The sequence below is a fragment of the Micromys minutus genome, assembly GCF_963924665.1.
Source record: "Micromys minutus genome assembly, chromosome: 19".
In the NCBI taxonomy this organism is placed as follows: Eukaryota; Metazoa; Chordata; class Mammalia; order Rodentia; family Muridae; genus Micromys; species Micromys minutus.
Window position 1 is genome coordinate 6,643,747 of NC_137954.1, and position 25,234 is coordinate 6,668,980.

General features: G+C 43.0%; 1 protein-coding gene across 1 annotated transcript in view; it reads right to left on the reverse strand.

Annotated features, from left to right (window-relative positions):
- Nucleotides 1-25,234, reverse strand: part of HECW2 (HECT, C2 and WW domain containing E3 ubiquitin protein ligase 2) — a gene marked incomplete at its 5' end in the record, with an annotated part of 178,152 nt that overhangs the window by 104,108 nt on the left and 48,810 nt on the right. The window contains 4 exons of the mRNA XM_080933317.1: nucleotides 1,459-1,628; nucleotides 5,193-5,268; nucleotides 9,945-10,039; nucleotides 19,214-19,321. Coding sequence (XP_080789443.1) covers nucleotides 1,459-1,628; nucleotides 5,193-5,268; nucleotides 9,945-10,039; nucleotides 19,214-19,321 — 449 coding nt within the window. The remainder of the gene's footprint in view (nucleotides 1-1,458; nucleotides 1,629-5,192; nucleotides 5,269-9,944; nucleotides 10,040-19,213; nucleotides 19,322-25,234) is intronic.

Here is a 25,234-nt window from a genome sequence, read left to right on the forward strand (position 1 = left end):
TCCAATGATACACTTCCTTGGTTTAGTAGTTATAGGAAATAGTATCAAAGATTAAATGATGCGTAATGTAACTTACTGAAGTAAAAGGAAAATCAGTAATACTGGTCTTGTTTCTTTTAAACATTTGACTCTGGAGGCAGGAAGTGGGTGTGAGTCATGTGCCTTTTCCTTGACAGTATCCATGCAGCTACAGCAATGTGAGCAGCACTAGCCTGTTTGACATCCAGGTGCCACTGTGTTTATTTAGATAATAATTAAGGTCCTCCAAAGGGCAGAGGAGTTTGGCAGTCTGCTTAATGGGAAATAGTATTGCTAAGAGTAAGAAAGCCACGTACAAGCTTCCTGCCTCTGAGTAGGTAGTCACATTAGGAGCTGAAGTTGAGTTTGTTCATCTCCAGAGGGAGAGATGGTTAGACTATATTCTTGGCTACACCGTCAGGTAAATGCACACTGCTCAGTAGGCTGAAGATGGGGTCACTGTAGAGTGCCTGCCTAGCACATGTGGTAACCCTGGCTTTGCTCATTGGCAATGCAAAAAGGGTAAATATTAAAGAGGAAAGGGGCGTTACCGTGTCCAGAATGGGCTTTCTAGAGCTCACACTTTAAAGTGCTTTGTATTTCCTAGGCTTCAAGTCACGGTAGATGAGGTGCTGTGACTTTAAGAGTCATTTGCCATTAGGACAAAGAACAAGGGCTGTGAAAACACAAGCGACAATCTGCTTGCCAGCGAGGGGCAGGCCGTGCCTCTGCTCATCTCTGACTCTGTAACTCAACGAGAAAACCCTTTGCTTGGCTTTGCTGACGTGATGCATTAGGAAGACGGGCAGCATAATGTTGCTGTGAGGAACCCTCAAATCCCATCGCCACAATCTGCCTTCACTTGGGATGCAGACTTCCTGAATGGCTCACCTAGCAAGAATCTAAAAGTACATGAAAACATTGCTGAAGCCCATAGAGAAAGAAACCCCTTTAATTTGGACTGAATACATACTTGAGCAAAAGGTTTAAAAAAAATCAAATACAAACCAGACTTTTCCCTTTGATTGAGGCTCTACTGTGATTCTGCAAGGTAATATTTTAATCCTCCTGTTTCTATGAAAACCTTTGTTCCTCATGAACTTTTTGCATTACATTCTATTTTTTAAAAAATATATGTATATATACATTATTATTGTTAAACTGGTAGCATACCATAAAGTGGTACCCTAGAGGAGAAGAATTCAGCAGTCTTTCTATACACCTGTCTCTAACAGGAAGGAACTAGCTCATAGGCAGTGAACCCTCCTTGCAACAGAACTACACATCTGGAGCCACCCTGCCCACACCCATTAACAGCTCACATCTGCAGAGTTCAGAGGGAAGAGATGAACTCACTTGTCAAGTACTGTCAAGCAGAAGACCCCCCCCCCCCCGTGCCTTCCAACACTCCCTCCCCCTCCCCCAGCCACTGCCCTGTACCTCTCTGTGCCAGATCGGGTTGGTGGTGTTACTGATGATAGTGGATCTTCTCTCCTGCCCATGGTGGGCACAGGTAGGGAAACTGCTCTTCTTCCCTGGCTGAATGGACATCTTAAGATATGGGTCAGGATTGAAGAACATCCCTTTCTTGAGCCCAACTGCCCTGAGATCTTTAAAGGGGGGAGGGGAAGGAGGGGAGAAGGAAGCAGGAGAGAGGAAGGGCAGCAGGGAGGGGGAAGCAGAGAAGAAAGGGAAAGGGATCCAGACATCCTGGTTAGCACAAACAGCACAGTTCTTAACTAAAGTTCTAAACCAAAGCTCCAGACAGCAGCCGAGTTAGTCACACTGTGCACACAGAGATTTAGCCACATTGTGTGCATGTTGAGAATGGCAAGTGGGTCACCTGCCAGCAGAGGGCACTCCAAGGTTGTATAAAGAATGCCAGCCCTTCTTCATCACCTGGTGCCCCCAGGGCTGGAACGTTTTTTCACCCCATGTGCTGTGAGCCCTCATCATCTTTCTTCTGGTGTAGTGTGGTTGGTCAGCCAGAATATAAGTCAGCCTCCACATAGAAATTCTTACTCATCAGCTTATAAAAAACACCCATATACATGAAATTACCCATTTCTATACTATGTATGTGTGTACGCATGCGCATCGAATGTCTGTATGTTTGTAGAAGTTTAAATCGGTTTAACTTAAGACAAAAGTGTAAGGCGCACACTCACTGGTGCTACATCTTAAATGTCATACACATTCTATAATGACTCCAATATGTAAATGCAATTATTTTAAATAATTCCTCAGTTATTTTTTCTATAACCTATAAAGTAATTTGAATATTCTATAGATATCTTGTAACTTACCTTACACTCACAAAATGTTTTATATGACACAAGCTGCTAAAAGTCTTAGCTGGGATATGCTCAGTGAGAAGATATTTTAACTGTCAGGCTGACAGGCGCACGTGTCTAGAACCAAAGCTGACTTAGCTGGGCCCACAACACCTTCCCGAGACTATTGGTGTGATTAATGTAATAATTAGTGGGGCTACACCAGCCTGAAAGCTGTGGAAGAAACTCCACTTGAACATTTTTCAGATCAAGCTGGAGGTCTTGAACACTCTAGTTTGGAGATTGAGTCTGCACAGAGAGACCTGTATCGGCTAGACCAGCAGAGAAAAAGACACTGTGTTACAGTCCTAAAAAAGAGGTCAACCTAGGCCTTGGGTTTTATGTATTCCTCAGAACTTACTCCCGGGAAGGAATGCACTGGTCCTAGGAACTCATGGCCTAGATACAGGAGATGAAAACAGACCAGGGCTGTCTAATGACTCACAGTCAGCATCGGACTAGGATACTACATTAGCAAATATGGAGATATTCAGCAGCGAGGTCTCATGTTAACAACACTGCATGAGCTCCAGATTGATGGCTGACCTAGAAACCATCAGAGGAGGGAAGGACGGTGAAGAATGGGGCAGGTACTGTGTGAAGCTGCTGTCAGCTCATTTTTGATGCCTCCTAAACTATGCAGTCATTATTAAACTCAGATTTGCATGTACTGTTCACTATCTGCGTGATTTCTCCGTTAGTGTAATGTAGCCTTGGGAAAAGAAAAATGCAGCTCACACATTTGTTTTCCTGCCCTCCTTGAATACTTTTGCCTCACTCAAGACTGATTGATTGATAGCCTCTAGTTATTAAGTTTAATTCCAAGCAATAGAAACAGCTGCTACAAAGTCTGACAAAACTAATTCTCTCATAGACCAGAAAGCATCCCGCCGCCTGATTAAAGTCACAGTGAAAACGGTGTCAAAGTTAGACAACCTTGATGCTGACTCTCCCCCAGTGAGACACTGGGCAGATGAATGAATTTTCATTAATGCAGGTGATGAGATGCCAAGTATTTGTAACCTGGTGATGCACCCCTGAAGTGATATCTCTGCTCTTGCTTCTATTTTCCCTTGTTTCATAAGTAATCCACAGCACATAACAAACCAAAGAGGAACCCAAAGGCATGCATGCTAAACATCCTAGTCTCTGCCTTATTATGTGACTTAAGACATTAATCGAGACACATTTTCTTTTCTGAAGCTGTACAGTTCAATTCTCAGTCTCCCTCCTTATTCTTAGAGAGCCAGGCATAGTGTGTTTGCAGGCAGCTGTCCCTGTGTGTCCGTGCGTCCAGACAAACATCATCACCCTCTGCCAGTCTACAGCCACTTCCATTGTTTTAGGATTGATGTTACAGAATTCTCCTCATCTCTATGAGGTTTACACATTTCCGTCCACTCAGCAAATGTCTATCTAGTGACTGAAAACACAGCACAGGCAGGCAGTTTCTATGTGAGTTAACAGAACTCCTTCTGAATTCAAAATCAATATGTGACCGCCATGTTTAAAATGATATACAGCCACCCAGCACATCAGTCAATAGCTCTAAACTAGGAAATCGATAGCCAACGATCAAGTGGCTAATTGTTCCCTATTATCACCAGGGGCCTCAGTGCCCATAGCTTCCCTGAAACATCCCAGGTCTAAGGCACATGCCAGCCAACATGGCTGCTGTGTCAGAGCTGGGCACATGCTACCATACATGGAGGTACTTTGAACATTCTCACCCAGATACTTTAAGAATACCAAAGATCCCAAGCAAAATATACTGATTGGCCTAATCTGAACCATAAACCACCCACCAGGCGACAACTTGTAAGATTCATCAGGAAGCTGAAGGAAGGAAAGAAAAGAGGCCTTCAAAGGAACAGCCTCACAGGGAGTGAGACAGAGCAGTAAAGAAAAAGAGCAGGCCCAGGACTGTGACCATACTGTGCACAGCCTGGTCTGGTGTGACGGGTGCGGCCAGTGAAGGTGACTGCTCTTGCGGTCCCACGGTTGAGATGCTGATCCTTGTGCACAGTATTTGAGCAGTGAAGAAAACAGTCTCGCTTAGATCTCAGACGTGAGACACCTAACAAGACGTTTCTCTACAGAGTCTGGTAAACGTCAGGCTTTGTATAACGTCACCCAGTTGTCCAGTTTGACAGTGCGCTATGTACAGAATAAATCCCACCTTTTTATGTCGTAGCACACATATGTTCCTATGTAGACATTTTGTCTCAAAAGTCAGTTTGTGTAAGCTGGGTCTTACCAAGACCTTTCCCCTTTGGTAGTGAGCCCCACTTACTTATACGCTAGCTTCGACTCAGCCAACTCCGCACACCACAAAACAAAACTCAGCCTGAAACGGCGCTGTAACTGGATGGTTTGCACGCAAGCAGGTGGTGTGTTTTGCCAAACAGAAGACCTTTATATTTTTACTAGGTAAATGTGTTCTTTTAACTTCATGAAAACAGCTCTCTGCGCTCTAATGGTCACAGAAAAAAGTGTGCACCGTGCTTTCCTTTTCTTCCTTCAAGCCTTTGAATCTTTTTCTTTCTGCAGCTGAAGCACAAGTGGGTTGAAGTCAGCAAACCCCTTTCCATACATCTTCTGCACACTCACACACGCGCACAGGCCTTCTCACGAGGAAATGGTAAAAGGACTACTTTCTAGACATAATAATCGTTTAATTTGATCACAGTAAGATATAGTTGACTTTCCGGAAGTATGACCAGAAGAATTCAAAATAAGCTAGCGCACAGGCCATATATGATGCTGCAGAAGGAATGCTGTCCTTCAGCGTCCCACACTGAAGCCACACGGCCTCACTGGAGGTCACAGCCGGACACTTACCTGACAACGTGAAGCTGACGAGCTTCCGAGAGTGCAGGCTGCCTGAAGCACCTCCTTCCATGCCTTCGGCCCCCATCTGGGGAGAGAAATGTGTGTGACATTTCATACTGGACTCATGTTATCTTGTGGTCCAGGGATCCTCATCTGTTTGGACTTACAATGAGGTTTTTTTTTTTTTTTTTTGGTTTTGTAAAAATGCATTACAATGCACATTTTCAATTTTTCAAAGTTTAGAATAGATACACAAATATAGATTCCAAAATATAGGATCAAAGGGTCATATTTAATCTTTATCCCATTAAATATATTAATTAGAAATCTTTCTTGATATAATCAACCTACTTTACTGCATGTTCTGTCTTTAATATGAATATAGTATTGCATGGTACACATTCCTATAACCAAGGACTCAGGGGGAGGAGGCAGAAGTATCATAAGTTTGAAGCCAACTGTGTCTGTCTGTCTATCTGTCTGTCTGTCTGCCTGTTTCTCTCCCACTCTCTCTCTCTGTGCGTGTAAAACATAGTTGTTGATGGTAGCAGTATTTCTGTTACATTTGAGAAAAGGTCTTGTTATATAGTTCATGCTGGCCTGCTTTGTTTGGAGAGACTCCCTACCTTTGAGATGAGATCACTCTTGACAACCAACCAAATTTCTCCACTATCATCATCTCACCCCCTACCCCCCCATGCCCCCCCCTGTAACATCGGGCCATTTTGGCCCATCTTCATCAGGAATTTTTCTTAGGTTGGTTTGGCAAGAGTCATTGTACCCTCTACCCACTCTCTACAAAGCCCAATTTTTCAAATGGCCTTGAACTTAGAATCTTCTTCCTTTTTCCTCTCAAGTGTTGGAATTATTAGCATGTGCCACCGTGCCTGGATCAATATGCTTGATGCATAATGAATATATTTATATTACTACTGAAACTAAACATTAAATTCCTTCATATTTAATAAGAAAGCCAGGAGTAAATACTTGACTAACGTCAGATTCATTAATGTGTGCCAAGTCATCCGCCCTTACTCCGTATCTGAGTAAGGATTATTCAAAATAAGCTAGCTCACAGGCCTACTACTGAGTATTCACATGGTGTCCTACCTGTGTCCAGGCTTCTGCTCTGTGTAGTGTAGACACTTGGCTACTAGAGCTTAGCCATGGCAGGACCATAAAATGCTGCTGCACAATCATTTGCCCCTAAAAACTTTTGAATAAATTGTATCTTATATGAAACCAGCAATTTAAAGACCACAAAGCAAATGTGTATCTTTCTCTCAATTTCTGTACAATTAGTACACAATTTATGGTTTTAAGAAGAGAGTTCTTCATAGTACTCTGGCAAACAAAGTCCATATTATAAAAAGAGACAGAACTGAAGCAGAGTTGATTCTGAATATGAAGAAAATGGAAATCACATACAGAATTTAATTATGAAATTCATATTAAAGCCTTCCAGGATTCCTTCCCCACCAAACTTTAGTCAAGCTATGCGAGCCCTCAGCTTAATGAAGCCTGACCTGAGGCTTCCGTCTCCTTCCTGGTAGATTGTAAAAGTTCTACATCATCCATAGGTACCCCTATCCTCAGTGTGACATCACTCTTGGCATAAAATCCAATCCCTCATCTCTCCCCAGGCTCCAGCTACCATCGGATCACCTGCACTGCCTTCAGCAAACACTATGCTTGTGAGTTTATCAAGAATTACCGTTGGGCCCTGTTAGTGCCTCTGGTCTGACACCTCTGTCTTCACTGTGCTCTCAGGCGGAGCTCATAGGGTACCGCAGGCGACCACCACTGATCCAAGTCAAGACCAAATGCATCCTTCCACTGCCTGGCTCCCTGTGCCTTCCACACCACAGACGGTGTGGCAATTCACTGTCCCCTGGTCAGTTTGCTTCAGTAGCATTCGATTCTCTTTATTGACCCCTCCTCTCCTCTCCCCTCCCCCTTCCTTCCACCTCTTCTCCCCTACCTTTCCTCTCCTCTTCTCTCCTCTTGTAGAGATATGTACACGAAGGCCAAAAACCAGCCCCAGTCTCTTTTTCCCTTTTCTTTGGAGACAAGCCCCCTCATTGGCCTAAAATTCACCAAGTAGGTTAGGTTGGCTAGCCAGCTAGTCCAGGGATCTGTCTGTCTGTCTGTCTCCACTTCCCCAATGATGAAACTATGAGCATCCAGTCACACCACACATTTTTTTACGTGCTTTCTAGGGATCAATGTCAGGTCCTCACACTGGCAAGGCGATGGTTCTATTGACAGCCCTCTAACTCACCAGCCCCCTTAGTCTCACTGATGGTCGTAGGCTGTTCATTCAACCAAAGTGCGAGGAGTTATTACAGCAGATTTTATCACTCTGACTCACGGTTCCCAGACGGACAGGGTAAAGGTTGCAGAGGATTGTGCAACTGTTCATCCTGTTCTCGGCACACAGGGTCTGGGGCGGGTGTTAAAGATGTCCCCTGGCACACAGGGTCTGGGGCGGGTGTTAAAGATGTCCCCTGTGGCACATGGACAGAGACTATGCTCCCTGCTATACCAGGACAGCAGATGTGCAAAACAGGGCCTTGCTGTGAGTAGAACACACTACCCAATATATCCCTCCAGGATTATAACGTGTGTGTCTAACAAGAACTTGTTTATGCTCACCGAGTTATTTGTGACTGAAAATATTCATGGACTGCCTTCTTTTAAAACTAGCCCCTCTTTTCTCGATCTCTTTTTTGAGACACAACCTTTCTAGGTAGCCAAGGTTGAGAATTCACAATCTTCCTGTCCCAACCTCAAGTGCCAGGATGACAGGCGCATACCACCAAACCACACTTATAAACTAATTCCAATGTTTGAAAAAACCTACAACAGACAACAGAAGATACCTAAAAATTTTCATTTTAAGAATGTAATTTATCCTGTGGTAAGACGTATGTATCTAAAGCAATCATCCAAGAATTCTTAGAAAAATAGCATCAGCTCTATGGCAAAATGCTCATCTGAAATAATACTCAAAGAACACAACTTTATCTCACACTACACTAAAGACAGGGAAGGCCAAACCATCATCACTAGATCCAGGACCATTTGTTGTAACATACATGTCAGCATTTGTGTTAGAGAGAGGTTTTTAAATAGACTCACTCCATGGATCCATTCCAGGAAACCCAGAAGTATCAATGCCAACCAAGCGCTGAAATCGGACAGCGCCCGAGCCTGCCCTTGCAGCTCACGGGATTCCTATTGCAAAGCCCACACACTTCTACCACACACTCAGATGCATGACAGTGACGTCAACATTAATACACAAATGACACAGGACACAGAGGTTCACACTCTTGATTCATCACAAAGGGGTTTGTGAGAAACGGATCACAGGATTAGTGCGGCGGCTCATTTCCTGACAGAGAGAAATTCTCAGCTGTCCCTCGGGTCTATTCTTTGTATCTGCCATGGACTCATCATGCTAAGCATCATGCTAAGCACCAGTGTTGTTACTTACAACAATTTAAGACATGCTGTATTCCCTGGAACCACTTGTCTGCTACAGTGGCATGCTGCTGCCCTCCCCAAAGGAAGTCAGACCCAAGAATACAGACCTGAGTGTTTCTAGACTGCTCAGAAATCTACTGACTGCTTCCTCCATTAATGAGTTCTTTTAGTCAAAATGTTCTCTTTGATTCTAGTGCTGTTGTCTACACAAAGCCCTGAAGTCAAACCAAAGCACATTAATTATCCCCAAGCCGCAGGCTTTGACAGGGCACGGGAACAATCACTGCAATGCATTCAATTGGCAGTGGGTTAGACGTTCCCACCGCCTTCGGTAACAGCCAGATCTTGGAACTGCTCAAGTCTAAAGGGCTCCAAGTTCAGGAAGTGCTGGCTTTCTTTTTATTGCCTAATTTCATTCAAAATGAGTTTTTCAGAGGTTTGATTAGAAACACCTCTACTCCTTTAGGTATGTAACAGTAACAATATTAACTTTTCATTTTACTGTATTAATGATAAAGTCTAATCCGGTGTTATATAGGCACGGCAGATTTTATAAGTCAGCAACTGTTAACCACTTTGTGATCTACAAAGTCTTATGTAGTTGTATAAACTATTTTTTCTATATTCTGCACTAGAGAAAATTCAAATATAATCCTAACCAGAGATTTCAAACATTTTTCTTACATTGTTTCTCTTGAGTGGATTTTTTTTTTCCTTTTTCCTCTTCACCCAAGTAACTTCTATACATCATTTGGCCTTTAAGAAGTAGAAGCTGGCCCCTGCTGAGTGGCCATGTTCTACCCAAAGTAGATGGCTACTCAGCACTTTGTGAGGGATTTGAACTCAGACCTCCCATCATGCCCTCTCTTTGGGTGAAAACTCCTTGAGGTGACTGGCAGGCAGACTCACTATGATCTCCCTGGGTGTATTTCCCACTGTATACACTGAATTCATGTAAATCCACCTGAGATATGGCATCACAATTCCCTAGTAGCCTCACGTAGAGGCCTCCGTGACCGAGTGCTATGTGATGTGGTGTTTGTTCCCTTGAGTTGCAGCTGGCACACAGGTCCACTCTGTAGCAAGTGTTTTCCCACTGACTGGTATTACAGATGCAGTTATGACAGCCTTGTTACATCTTTCCTTTCCTAAAACAGCACCCAGACTGTCATGCATTTCCTTGTCATGGTCCCTTATGTCCCTGACAAGGTAGAACAGGCAAAAATAGAACTCTTCCCAGGCATCAGGAGGAAGCCAGCAATGAGAACTCACCATCACAGCCGGGTTCTTCACAGTAATACAGGGCGTTGTGGCTCGCAGGGCTCCACTAATGCCATGGTAGTATTTGAAACAGATTTTGATCTCCGCTGCAAAGCAATGGGAGAAAGCCAAGTGAGTCCACTAAGGAGATGCCCCATGTCTCTCAGACAATCCTTTCTATGCCTGACTCCTTTTCTGGCCAGCAGCTACCGATTTTTACCAATTCCTGATGAACTTTATTTATTTTGCTTTTTCTCTATTTATTTTTGCCTTCTCTTTCACAGAGTCTTGATATGTACGCAAGCTAGTCTGAAGCTCACTCTGTGGTTCAGGAGAGCCCTGAGTCTCTGAATCTTTTCATCTCAGGTGAGTGGTTCAGGTTTTCTGTAAGCCAGCTATGCACTCCACAGACTGTTACCTCTTCAATACAGACAGATCGTAGCTACTGCTAGAACCATAAAAATCAAAGCAGTCTACCAAAGCACAGGCTGGGTGAGCTCTCTAGGAATCCGTGTGCCTTTAATCTTCCAAGTGACTGGAATGAACTAGTACATAGGGGTCAGATTTGGGAGCCTGAACTCTACAATAAGCACATAAACACTCATATACCTTATAAATTTGTCAGACAATTAAGTCCAAGAAGAGGCAAGGCACATACCAATTGAGGTTTTTAGAAAGCAGTTAGTTTCCAAAAGCATGAAGTGAATGTGTTTCAATATATAATTCCTCCAGAGTCAGGGGAATGTCTCTGCTCACTAAGGCCTGAATGACCATGGCATGGATTTTTCTCCCAGGTGCTGTCTGTTTTTAGATGCAATGGTGCTGCCAAGCAGGGCAGGCCACAGATGGGCAGTGCTGGCCTACAGAGGGAGCTCCTCTCAACCGAGGCACAGAATTGTTAAGATGGGCATGTTCCACACATTTTACCAACTTAATTCACCACTGACTTTTCTGAGCATGACAAATGGCATCCTGTGGAGCACTTGACTTGTTCACTTATAGAGAATTATATAAGGAAAACTTTCTTCTGAGAATTAATAATTCCATACTCCTCCTATCAATGGCTAAGTGTTAAACCCAAGGAAAATTCCATCATAAGCTAAAATATCAAGCCTATCATCCATCCATCCATCCATCTATCCATCCATCCATCCATCTATTTATCTATCATCTAAGTATGTATGTATGCATGTATGTATGTATGTATCCAGCCACTCATCCATCTATCCATTCATTATTAATCTATCATCTATGCATATATTATATAAGTATGTATGTATGTATGTACACACACACACACACACACACACACACACACACACACACATAATTTTTGTTGTTTTTTTTTTTCTGTGTTTTAAAATAAGGGTTCTCTGTGTAACAGAGCCCTAGCTGTCCTAGAACTTACTTTGTAGACCAGGTGGGACTCAAACTCATAAAGATCAACCTGCCTCTACCTCCTGAGTACTAGGATTAAAGGCATGTGCCACCATGTCCAGCAAACACCAAGTCCTTCCATATATATTCACTACCACAGAATAAGTCACAATTTAGTTAGCATCACTAATCAAAAGAGTTTACTATGCACCAACCAATATGCACGCTCACCACTACGCCAGAGAGAGCTGGGACTCCAGGAGTGACGTCGGGTCTAGCAGGCATTTTACAATTTAACTGCGGAGACAACAAGTCCAGGCATGGCAAATCAGAAAAGAAAGACACTACTTTGGAAAAGCACCAGGAGGAGGACCATGGGGACGAGGGAGGAGGTTAGTGAGGGCACAGTGGAGCCTCGGGACAAGGTCTAAGGACGAGACTCAAGACTAAGGAGCAGAGAGGTGACAGGAGTTGGTACAGGGTTTGTGGAACCTCACGTCTGCTTGAGAACCTCTGCTGCTCCCTGCCTCACACGGAACACTCCTGCAAACGGCTTTCCTGAACCCTCACACAAGCTTGGAGAGGATTTTGAAATCTACGGATACAAGCAAAGCCACCCCCTCCACTTGCTTTCTTTTGGTGGCAACATTCTACAAAAGCAAGCTTAAGTCACACACCAAGGGATGTCAGAGCAGAGCAAAACTTGGTGCCCTTTGTGAGGAGTTGTATGGGCACGAGCTCATCTGTGTCACACTCTAAATGCCGAGAGCTGGCATTCCGTGTGAGTCTGCCTGCAGCGGTACTCATAAACCAATAAACATGGCGTGCTTTGGTAAGGCATCTTTCATCCGCTCTTGGGTTAGAGGGTGCTCCTGGCACGCACATCTTGAAGAGTTTAGTAACTAGGTAACAGACCAAGAAAACACCACTGATTGTCTTAATGGGAGGATGTTGACCGTGACAGCTTTGCCAACTGATCCATTTTGGGTATTACTTCCTGCTACAATAGCAATAAGGACAATGACAATGTAATCATCACCTACATAATGTCTTACAGTCCTTACACACTTCCATGATGAATTTGTCTTGAACTGTACAAAAGTAAATTTTGTCGAGCTCATCATGTAGACCCTTAGGAGCTATACTGAAGAAGTAGAGAGCTGAGGAGTTTCAATCAATCAGCCAGGACAAAACATACATAGAGGCAAGTCATCAAAAGAAGAGCAGGGTCCCAGATAGAATAGGGGTGCTGTTTGTACTTGGATAGGAGCTTATTAGCTCCTTACACTGGATACCAGTAACGACTTCTACCCCTTAAAACACACACCCCCATGGTGAGAGGTATTGTTTTTGCCTTCAGATATTATTGAGTGCTTTAAGAGGATATTCATAATCTTTTAAAAAATAGGACACAGAGTAAGATTTCAGTTAATGTACGTGAATCCCTTCACAGTGGGAAGAGGGAATTGAAAGATTGTTCACAAGGTAGAGACGGAGGGCTGGAGCTCACATGGGAGCTCTAATGTGTCATCTCTAACTGTAAGTGGAGATGTCATATAATAACAACGTTGTAGAGGAACATTTACAGGGGCAGCTGGGAACAAATGTAAGCGTAAGGACTGAGGTCCAGTTGGGGAAGAGTCTGGGGCCATGAGGCCAGCCTCACTCAACAGCAAGAAAGAACAAGGACAGAAATGCAAGAGGTGCCCCGTCTTTCTTCAAAGCTTTCTCTACAACCTGGTATGGTAAACAATATATCCTCTCACTGCCTTCAACCCACAGGGAAACAAAACAAAAGAATCCCAAGTCTGAAAAACAAGAGTATTTTCTCCAAAGCACGTACTTAACGTGTGCTGGTTCAGAAAGCAGCAGGGCAGGGAAAGACGGGGCTTCCTGTGTTGACGCCCAGGGTCTGGTTGGGTTGTGGCCGTCCTAGCCTCTAGAGGAAGGATGCGGCCCAATGGAATCTTCCTTTCTGAGGCCTCTTCTGATCCCTGAAGCTAACCGTGTATTACAGAATTGTACCCCATTCCTCCTAATAATGTGCGGGAGAGTTTGCTTCTGCATTTGCTAAAGCAAAGATTTCAGATCTTCTATTTGAATGTTGACTAGACAGACGAGTCTCTTTACCTTGAAACTTTGAATCCTCTAACATTCATAAATACAAATAAAAGATTTCACTAAGGTAAGAGCACCTCCCTACACCTCCACCACAGGGGGGCAGGCTGAGTGTTGGGGAGCAGAGGACGGAGGAGACAGAACTCCAGACACCATTGAGGAGCCTAACATGTTCCTCAGAAAAGGGACGTCTCTATATCACATTTCAGTACAGTTATGTTATCATCTGTTTTAAAAGATACAGGCTTCTAGATCAATATGAATAAGATATTTCTAGATAAAGAACGTGGAATTAGTCACCAGTTCCCTTCATGGGAAGGACATTTGTAATTTGTATGAGGCCAGAGGCAGTTACTTCTACTTTCACAGATTTTAAGAATTACATTCTTTTCATAAATTATCTATTTAAAATTTATCTTCTAAATGCAATCAACTCGGCCATATCAGCCCTGGGCACATATGATGCTGTTGTAAACTTCCTCTGAGAAAAGCCAGGGGTTTACCTCAAAGACAGATCTATGCATCAGCTTATGCAATGGCATGATTGTTTAGGCAGTCCTTCACAGACTGAAGTCTGAATTATCCCATGGCTGTGTGAGCTGGATATACAATTTAACCATAAAGATTGGTAAAATGGGAATGTCCTTTGTCCTTTCATCAATTTCTATTTCGCTAAAGTAAAGTGAATTAGAAATGGTAGCGACCTGTCATCTGTAGCCATAGGAGAAGATGTCCTAGAAGTTCGTTTCTTCTGTTACATGGTGTTTACCATTGTCCTGTGTGCTGTCATGAAATGGTTCTATCTGTTGCCATATTATTCAGAGAATACACATTGAGGGAGGTCTCATTTTAATCTTTGCACTTCTGAAGACATTTGCCCACAGTTCCAGCAGCATGTTCACTTGTTATTTGTAAGTCACGCCAAGTCGTCAGCTGTCTGTGGGTCTGTGCAGTGGCAAAACCTTTTTTCTTTTTTTTTTTCTTTCTTTTTTTTGGGGGGGATCAAGGTACAGCATAACAATCATGAAAACAAATGATGGGCAATGTGGATGTGGCAGAAATATTATAAGAAGAGAGATCCGGCTGAACCCAACATGTGGTACATGAAGAATGACACCAAGTCTCCAGGAGCAAGAATACACTCTGTGCCAGCAAAAAAGAGGCCAAAAAATGATGACATTAGGGTAAAGAAGCCCTGATGGTGAAAATAGGAGGCTGAGGCCACCCATCTTTCCCAGTAAAAATACTCTACCACATGTATATTTCTCACGACATGAAGTTATCCCACCGCCCCTCAGAGGCATGACTGACCACGCTCACTACTTGCATAGCGAACGTTGTCTCCAAGGGCTGAAACAGATATGATTCTAAAAACATAAAATGACTGCAAACATTAGTGTTTTGGTTTTGTTTTTGCCTTAACAACCACAAGGCAATTCAGCCATCAAAGTGTACACTCTCTAGGTCCACTCATCAATCGAGGATTAGTAAGTACCTAAAATCATACCTCAACGTTGGTGATCAATAAATGCTTCACACGGATGGGGAAAATGAATAGATGTATAAAAGAAAGGAAAAAGGCAAAACAATTCATCTAAGCATGAACAAATCAAAGAAGAACCATCACTTATGAAAGGCTACACAAAATGGAATCAACATCTTGGCACATCGGGATAACCGTTGAAACCCCTTAGACTCCAAAATCAGAGAATACCTACTACAAAGACGACCTGCCCCGTTGCTGTGAGCAAACTCGCTGGAGGCAATACGCTCACGGGAAAGCTGGCGACAGCCTTTACAGCAAGCCCACTGTCTGGCTTTCTTTTGTGTGTGTGGACGCAGTATACAAATGTACCATGGGTCTGTACACAAGCTAAAGCCAGAAGTCCAGTGTCCACTTCATTCTCTGAGACAGGGTCTCTTACTGAAACCAGAGCTACTGATCAGGCGCCATGTCAGCCAGTGAACCCTGGGGATCCCCTGTGTGCCCCACACCTTCCTCCACCCAGTGTCGTGGTTACATACAAGCACCACAGTGCCTCATGCTTTATGTAGGTAATGGGGATTCAAGTTTGACTGTTCTTGCTTGTGCAGCAAGTCTTTAAATACTGAATGGTGTCCCCAGCCCTTGATTACTGTCCTGAAACAAATAAATATTCATGATGCTGATGCCTCAGGCCATCTACCAAAAATCACATCCATTTTGTTTTTCCTTCGGAGACATCCAAGTGAGGCTGTAACCATCCAGGCCTGGGATATCTGCATCCTCTGATAGTTTAGCAGGACAGCCTGAAGCATCTTAGGCTCTGACTTAACAGATCACGTTTCAAAGAGTCCCGTCTTGCTTGCGCTTCTAATAAGCCAATGATAAAAGATTTTCTTTCTTAAGATGAAAGAAAAATTTTGAATATTGTATTTTCAATCAGAGGCTGACAATATCCTGAATTTTAGAAGAGGCTGTAAGGCTTCCTGTCATTAGCTCTAAAGATTTGAGAAAGATTACATTACGCTACAAAGATCTCTTTCATCTCCCCCCCCCCTTTTTTTTTTTACCGTACAAGCCCTTTGAATATATACGAGCTTGCAGTTTAGTGTTTTTATGGGATTCGTGAGTGTGAACAACTGTCTCTAGACCTGCTTCTTGGGCTTCTTCTTGGGCTCTTTTCCTTCTGTTTGTTTTGTCCTATTCTGATGTGATAGCTTTTGTTTTATCATATAATATAATTCTGAAATTATTTTCCCACAGAAGCCTGTTTGCTTTCTAATAAGAGACAGAAAGGGGTGGGTCTGGATTGGAGGGGCGTGGGGAGGAGCTTGCAGGATTAGAGGGAGAGGCAACCATTGTCAAGATAAATTGTGTTAGGAGAAGAAAAATCTCAAGTTTGTCCAGAGTCAGACAACATTCAAAGGGTGCCTTTTACTCTTAAGCTTGGGGAGAACAACTCAGTTTATCAACGTTTAACACTCTGAGGATCAGAATGCATGTTGGGAGTAGCATCTTTCTGGCTCTTCTAGAGTCACGATGCACTGTTCCCCTCTTTAACTAACACTTTCTCTCAGCCCCTAAGCACGCTGAATTTTGGTTCTATAACCCAGCTTGCAGTGCCCCCAGATACATGCATGGAAAAAAAATGAAGAAAAGGAGGAAAGAAACCTACTCCTGTTCATTTTCCAACCAGTTTCGATATCCACAGCAGAATGAGGTATGCAGACACATTGCCCAAGACAAACATTTACCAGATGGCATGTTACGAATTGTTAAACTTACTGTTTAATATTGCCTCACCCGCCAGGGCACTGTGAGCCTCTAGCAGGAAGTGCAATGCTCTGAGCATGCTTTCCCTCACTCATACTTCAGATTACAGCACCGTGTGGCCACATTTGCTTTACACTAGACCTAGGTGCCTTCGGTGACTGTGCAAGCTCCAAGTGTGACCTTTGGTGGCATTTGGGCACTAATAGGAAAGTGGTTTTACATTTCCCTGGCATTCCGTTGGCAATACATCTTACCCAGTCAGTCTTCTAAACCCTGGTGTCCTTTTGAAGAAAGAGTCTTATTAGAAGTCAGACCAGCTAACTCCCATGGCAGTTCCTGCTGTACATTATTTTCTTCCTTATAATGCCCTCAGATCAGTATTCCAGGCCGGTAGATTCCCTCATAAAATGGGTCCAGCACTGTGTTTGCAAATGGGGGACACAAACTTCTCTGAAGGGTGGGCTGCATGCCCCACATTGGAAGGCCAGCATAGATGAACTGAACAGTATCATTGGAAGTTCCTTGTTTCATAATATCATGTTGTTGCAACTTTTCATTTTCATTTTATAATTTTAACATACATTTAAAATTTTTTACTTATGTATTTATCCTTCTCATTATCTCACAGGACCTTTGCCTACATATATAGGCTTCTAGTCCAGTTTTTCATTAATGGGAATGTATGCTTCTTCTGCTTCTTCTTGGGTTCTTTTCCTTCTTTCTGCTTGTTTTGACACATCCTGATACATTAGCTTTTGTTTTATCACATCATATTATATTAAGTGTACATCTTATTATTATAGCTTAGAAGCAGATTTGTTTTTCTAATGTGAGACAAAAAGGATCCCTCAGAATGCAAGGAGAGGTGAGGAGGAGCTGGGAAAAGGAGAGTATGTGAAAGCCATAAACAGAATGTTATGTAAAAAAAAAATCTATTTAAATCAAAAAAGGAAGGAAGGAGGGAAGGAAGGAGAAGGAAGGAAAGAAGGAAGGAGAAGGAAGGAAGGAAGGAGAAAGAAGGAAGGAAGGAAGGAGAAGGAAGGAAGGAGAAGAAAGGAAGGAAGAGGAAGGAAGGAAAAGGAAGGAAGGAAGGAAAAAAAGAAGGAAGGAAAGAAGGGGAAGGGAGGGAGAAAGAATATGAGAGAGAGAGAGAGAGAGAGAGAGAGAGAGAGAGAGAGAGAGAGAGAGAGAGAGAGAGAGAGATCTTGGTGCATGACTTTCTTCCTTCTGTTACAATAAAATTTCAGTTATCAGATTGAGACATAGAATTTAGGCCAACGTGAATCTGTGTACAAAGCCATGACCCGCCATATTTGGCTCTACAATAAACTATGTCCTGTCCTTACTGAGGCCGGCACACTGTGATTTTTGTGTAGACCATGCTTAAACAGATGTTACCAGAATGTTGGACTACATAACAGGACACACCTTACAGAGCAGAGGCAGGGTCAGAAGAGGCTCTTGGACACTGACTTGCCAGGAAGGACCATGGAAGAAGCTACCTGAAACCTTTAATGCTGACTAAGGTCACAGATGGTGACTGTCTAAAACGACTTTTTATATTACACAAGGTCTAGAGTTTACTGAAAGTGTTTGGAGTAAGCTCCCATCTGATCAGCTTGCACTTTACATCTTGTCTTGATAAGTCCTTTTATTCCTAGTATTCATAGACTCTCTTACATAGAAACTCTAAGTCTTAAGCGTTCAACATTATGGGAAAAATTTAAAGCCTGTGTTTGTTGTATGTTAAAGGAAGAAAACCGAATGTCAAATGCAGCACAGGGTGGCTGGGGATGGTTGATCTCTCTGCATCCAGTTTCTGAATGTCCGCATCTGACCTCAGAGGCAGTCTGCCAAAGACTACCCTGTCCACACTTTGTTGACCTACATGTAAAAGGTAACATTCTGCTGGTAAGAAGGGAGATATATCCAAAGCATTCCAAAGTTAATCACAACATTGAACTCTTCTTTCTGATGCCTAAAATGAACACTAGTTGCAGTTGTATATAATCTCCAGTGAACATTTTCTAAACAATACTTTTTCTATATTGGGCTTCATGACATAATATATAAATAAAAGATCAAAACCTTAATAATGTTCAAATATGATTCCATAGGTTCAACAGACATGTACACTACCCAGTCTCATACTGTGTCACACTCATATGATTCTATAGTTTCACACACATGTACACTACCCGGTCTCATACTGTGTCACACTCATATGATTCTATAGGTTCACACACATGTACACTACCCGGTCTCATACTGTGTCACACTCATATGATTCTATAGTTTCACACACATGTACACTACCCGGTCTCATACTGTGTCACACTCATATGATTCTATAGTTGCACACACATGTACACTACCCGGTCTCATACTGTGTCACACTCATATGATTCTATAGTTTCACACACATGTACACTACCCGGTCTCATACTGTGTCACACTCATATGATTCTATAGGTTCACACACATGTACACTGCCCGGTCTCATACTGTGTCATGCTCATCGGTTACTTACGTTCCATGAAGTAGGGCCCGGGCTCAATTCGCCATACAATTTGTCCTTTTTGGGTTCCAGTCACACCCCTGTTTTTAGAATCCCAGAAGTTGGCTGGAGAGTTCTCATCTAGTAAAAACCAATGAGACACTTTTAGCTTAGTTACAACCCGCCTTCTCTAAGCTCAAAGATCAACACAAGTTCTAAAATAAGCATAAAAATGAAGAGACCACCAGTGAACACTTTCTGATGACGACCTCCCGGCACATTCTCACCCTGCATTTCTGCATTTGCATTTATTTGTGGAAACCCTCTGGTCTAACAAGGAAGATGATGGCACCTTTGGGTCCGGCCAGGGCCAAAATATAATATTGCAAGGAACCAAGGGTTGATTTACCGCAGCTTCAGTGATGGGTTAATTTGTAAGAAAAAAAGCTGAGGTCAACTTCCATCTATGAAATTTTTACCAAGAACTAAAGTGAGAGAATTCAGCGGAACCCGTGGTGAGTGAACAAAAGACGCGAAGTCAGGAAGCTGAGCTGGACAATGGCATGGCTTTGTGGGATCAGGGCTGAGCAGCACTAGGCAGTCCCGGTGTCTTCAGAGCCAACTGCTTGCCACGGCCAAAGGCAACAGAGCCAGAGCTAACAGAAGAACATAAGAGGCAGTGTTTCGACCTTGGTAACAGAAGAAAGACAGAAGCAAGCGTGGCCCAGAGAACATGCCAGGGGGTAACACCTCCAGGGCTTCCTCATAGAAACTGCCACATCCGCTCATACTTAGGATACAGGGATGCTCTGCTGCTTCAGGCTGCCCTTCATCTAGGATACAGGGATGCTCTGCTGCTTCAGGCTGCCCTTCATCTAGGATACAGGGATGCTCTGCTGCTTCAGGCTGCCCTGCCATGATGAAGGCCGAAGACCAAGTCACAATCTAGAACTTGTTCACATCATACCAGCTTAAACGTTTTTCTTACTGTTTGAAAAGTAATACTGATAATACCAGTTTTTAAAGTCACATACCCTGCTCTCCCCACCTCCATGATCAAAAATTAGGAATATGCCTCTACAAGTTGAGGAAAAGGAAAAGCAGGCAGGATAAAGTTAAACCTCCAATAAAGAAGGGAAGATGGAGACATGATTCAAAGCACAAAGAAACAGTCCTAAGTAGAAGAAAAAAGTCCTCTTCTGAACATGAAAGAAATAGAGAATTGGTCAAAGTTGAAGGCTCAGGAAGATGGCTGCTGGTGACTGCCTATGGTGGGCTGTCATTCTGGGTCCTAGAAGCCAGAACGTTCTGGGTGGGGTCTCTTCCTGTCATTTATTGCTTTATAAGTCAATGAATCTTTCCTGGGGAAGGGCAGGAAAGGCCAGAGGTCCCACTGTCTCTCCTGCACAGTCAACAGACAACATACGCCATCAGAGTGTGGCCAAGATGTCTACCTAGAATGTGCTCAGGCAGTCACTACACATGGGACTTTAAAGGCACACCATGGTACCTGGGGCACACTATATATGCTGCCTGGCCACTGAACTTCTTTACCAACATAATTCCTTTTGGGGGGGTCGTATTTTATTTTATTTTATTTTATTAATTGGATATTTTCTTTATTTACATTTCAAATGTTGTGTAATTCCCTTTCCCGGTTTTCCTCTGGAATCCCCCTATCCCATTCCCCCTCCCTGCTTCTATGAGAGTACTCCCCTACTCACCTGCCCACTCCCTCCACCACTCTGCCCTGGCACTCCCCTACACTGGGGCACTGAACCTTCACAGGACCAAGGACCTCTCCTCTCGCTGATGCCCAATAAGGCAATCTTCTGCTACATATGCAGTTGGAGCCATGGGTCCCTCCATGTCTACTCTTTGGTTAGTTGTTTAGTCTCTGGAAGTTCTGGGGGGACTGTTTGGTTGATATTGTTGTTCTTCCTATAGGGTTGCAAACCTCTTCAGCTCCTTCAATCCTTTTTCTAACTTCTCCATTAGGGTCTACGCGCTCAGTCCAATGGTTGGTTGAGAGCATCTGCCTCTGTATTTGTCAGGATCTGGCAGAGCCTCTCAGGAAACAGCTATATCAGGCATTTGCCAGCATGCACTTCTTGGCATCCTCAACATTGTCTGGCTTTGGTGACGGTATATGGGCTGGATCCTCAGGTGGGACAGTCTCTGGATGACCTTTCCTTCAGTCTCTGCTCCACACTTTGTCTCAGTATTTCCTCCTGTGAGTATTTTGTTCCCTCTTCTAAGGACTGAAGTATCTACTCTTTGGTATCCCTTCTTCTCGAGCTTCATGTGGTCTGCGGATTGTATCTTGGGTATTGTGAGCTTTTAGGCTCATATCCAAGGCAACAGCTGCGCATGGTTAAAAATACCGTCCTCACTGTCCTTTACAGCTAAAGGAAGCCATATGTGGTTGGTTCTGGCCAGGACGATTTATGTGCCAGTTTACTGGTGGGACCTTCAGGTAAGCAGGTAGTTTTGTGGTTCCTCTGCAGCTCTCTTTAATGTCAGCCACACACTAAGGGAGAAGAGCGGGAAACCAGAAGCAGCTGTGACCGTTTGCTGAGTTCTGAGACCATCTTTATCTAGGCTTCCTGCTACCTAACAACTAGTAAGTCCCATTTGGCTAAGACACCAGGGTTATGTTTATCAACTGCAGATGAACGTCATTCCTCGTGGGTACATGCTCCATAAGACTGTAAGTAGCTTAGACTCCCCGTTCCTGGCAAGCCCAGGAGCCATGGGCTCAGATCAGTGCTCTAGGTTAGCCAAGAAGAGTGCTTGTTTCGCAACTTTATTTTGAACAATCAGAGCTGCTTGGATGGGGAGAGAAAGTCTCAAATTCTTGCAAAATTTTTTTTTTTTACTTGAACACTTCCTCCCTTGGAAAACACACAGGGACAGGGAGTCAAGGATGTCTACATGCACAAAATGTTTCTTTAAAATAATAATAAAAGTAGTCAGCAGCCGAGAGTAGCACACCCTATATTCCCAGCACTTGGGAAGCAGAGCAAGAGGAACTAAGTTTCAGGTTAGCCTGGGCTATGGGACAGTCCTGTTTTAAACAAAAAGCTGGCTTTCAATAACAACAAAAGCAACAGAAAGCCCACATACATGTAGAAGCTGAACAACTTTCTACTCAATAATAACTTGGTCAGGAAGAAATTTAAGATCTTTTAGAACTTAATGAAAATGAAGGCATAGCATATTATGGGACACAATGAAAGCGGTACTAAGAGAAAAACTCATGGCCCCGAGTGTCTTCATAAAGAAAATGGAGGGAGTATATATACATTAGCAGCTTAATACCACATCTGAAAGCTCCAGAACAAAAAGAATCAAATACTCCCAAGAGGAGTAGATGGCAAGAAATAATCAAAGGCAAGAGGGAAATCAACAAATTAGAAACAAAGAGAATGATACAATGAATCAACAAAATCAAAAGCTGGTTCTTAGAGAAAGTCAACAAGATAGATAACTAACTAAAGGACCCAGAGGCAGTATCCAAATTAACAAAATCAGAAATGAAAAGGGAGGAGCAGGGATTGGAGAAAAGATCATCCTGAGACCACCTCACCTGGAATCCACCTCATGTGCAGCCACTAAACCCAAGTACTATTGCTGATGCCAAGTAGTGCTTACTGGCAGGAATCTGATATGGATGCCTCCTCAGAGGCTCTGCCAGAACCATGCTGATACAGAGGAGGAGGAGGATGCTTGCACCTAACCAGCAGCCTGAACACGAGGACCCCAATGAAAGAGCTACAGAATAAACTGAAGGAGCTGAAAGGGTCTGCAACCCCATGGGAAAAACAAAATTATCAACTAACCAAACCCACCACAGCTCCCAGGGACTAAAACACCAACCAATGAGTTTGCATGGAGAGACCCATGGCTCCAGGTGCATATGCAGCAGAGGATAATATTTTCTGGCATCATGAAAGGAGAGGCCTTTGGTCCAGCAAAGACTCATTTTCCCAGTGTAGGGGAATGCCAAGGTGCTGAGGTGGGAGAGGGTGGTTGGGAGAGGGAGCACCTTCATGGAGGCAGTGGGAGGGGAGAGTGGGATTGGAGGAAGAAGATAACATCTGAAATGTAAATGAAAAGAATATCCAATAAAAGATTAAAAAAATAAAATTCTTACAAACCAAATCCAAGAACACATCAAAACCATTATTCACTAAGATCAAGTGGGCTTCATCCCAGGCATACAAGGTTGGTTTAATATACAAATATCCAGTAATGCAATCCACTATATAAACAGACTCAAAGAAAAAAAAAAAACACATGATCATCTCCTTAGATGCTGAAAAGGCATTTGACAAAACACAACATCCTTAATGTTAAAAGTATTGGAAAGATCAAGAATTCAAGGCCCATACCTAAACATAATAAAAGCAATACTCAGGAAACCAACAACCAACATCAAATTAAAAGGGGAGATACTTGAAGCAATCCCACTAAAATCAGGGAGAAGATAAGGCTGCCCACTCTCCCTGCATCTATTCAATATAATACTTAAAGTTCTAGCTACAGCAATAAGATAACAAAAGGAGATCAAGGGGATACAAATTGGAAAAGAACAAGGCAAAGTATCACTTTTTGTGGATTATATGATAGTATATATAAGCAGCCCCCAAAATAATACCAGAGACCTGCAAGATGGCTACACACACTTCTCCAATTATGGCTCTGTCCTCCTGATGTCCTGCAAGGCTGGTCATGAGACAGCCTTGGGGCATTTGCTTTGGGGGTTTCATATGCGTGGAAATCCCCTCACCCCCTGATACTTCTACTCCCTTCAGAGTCTTGGCTTATGCACTACTCCCTCAGTGAGGTACAATGACTACCTTACTCAAATAACATGGCTCCTCCAGCATTCCTAGATCATCTTGCCATGTCCAATTTGGAGCCCAACTTGTTCACTGAAGAATCCCAAATGCTTCAAATTGTGCCTGCTCACATGACTTTATTTTGACTGAGTATCTCTTAATTATTATACGATAGTAACCAAACATTAGTGAGATACTGTTTAAAATATACAGAAGAGAAACAGCATTCTCACCGAGGAATCCGCAAGGTGCCTTTGCTCTGTGTGTGAGCAAGTGGGTGTTATTAGGGTTGCTGATAACTGAGGAGTTATTTATAGAAACATAGCACCTAACAGTGGCTTTGAACTTCCCACCTTGTGCAGAGCAGAGAAAACAAGAACAATCATATACTAAGCTTTATTAGACAATTAGATGAGATCATTCCAAACTCTCAATCTTGAGAGCAATGATTTCCAATTAACAAACTCAACTCGAGCACATTGTTGAGGTGATATTCGGCTTTGCAGCTAACACATAAATACACAAAGAGCTCATGTGACAAGTGAGCACAGGCCATTGAAACATCTTCAACATGGTTCTGTTGTTGTCATTACTCATTTTATATTTTTACGGCGCTGGGGAATCTAGCCAGAGCTTTTGACGCACCAGCCAAGGACTCTATCATGGAACAACAACCCTAGCCCAATAAGTTCCTTCCTGGCAAAGACTTTCAGAATATTTCTAAGAGAATATTTACAAGTTTTTCCAACTGAGTTCTTTCTTGCGCGGGATTTATAGGGTTGAGCGTTTAGCATTATTTTCAGTGATGGGACCAAAGGCCTCACGATGCTAGCCCAGGCTATCCTTTAGCTCTGGCTCTCCACTTCTCTTTCTGCTTTTTATTTATGGCACAAGAGTGTCTCACTGGCCCATGGTGAGCATAAATTTACACTAAAGCCCAGGCCACCTTGAACTTGTGGCCATTTGCCTTCAGCCCCAAAGCTAAGATTAGGGATGTGTGGCACTGGACCTAGCAAAACTCAAACGCTTCGACAATTTTTCAAGTGATAAAAGGGATTGATGGCTTTTCTATGCCAATCAGGAAACCTGCATGTGGTTTTATTATTGTAAACATTTATAAGAAATAACATGATGAATGTATAGTAAACTATCGGCAGTAGGTTGTTTCTAATTTCATGGGGAAAAAAGAAACAGCAACAAGAACAAAATA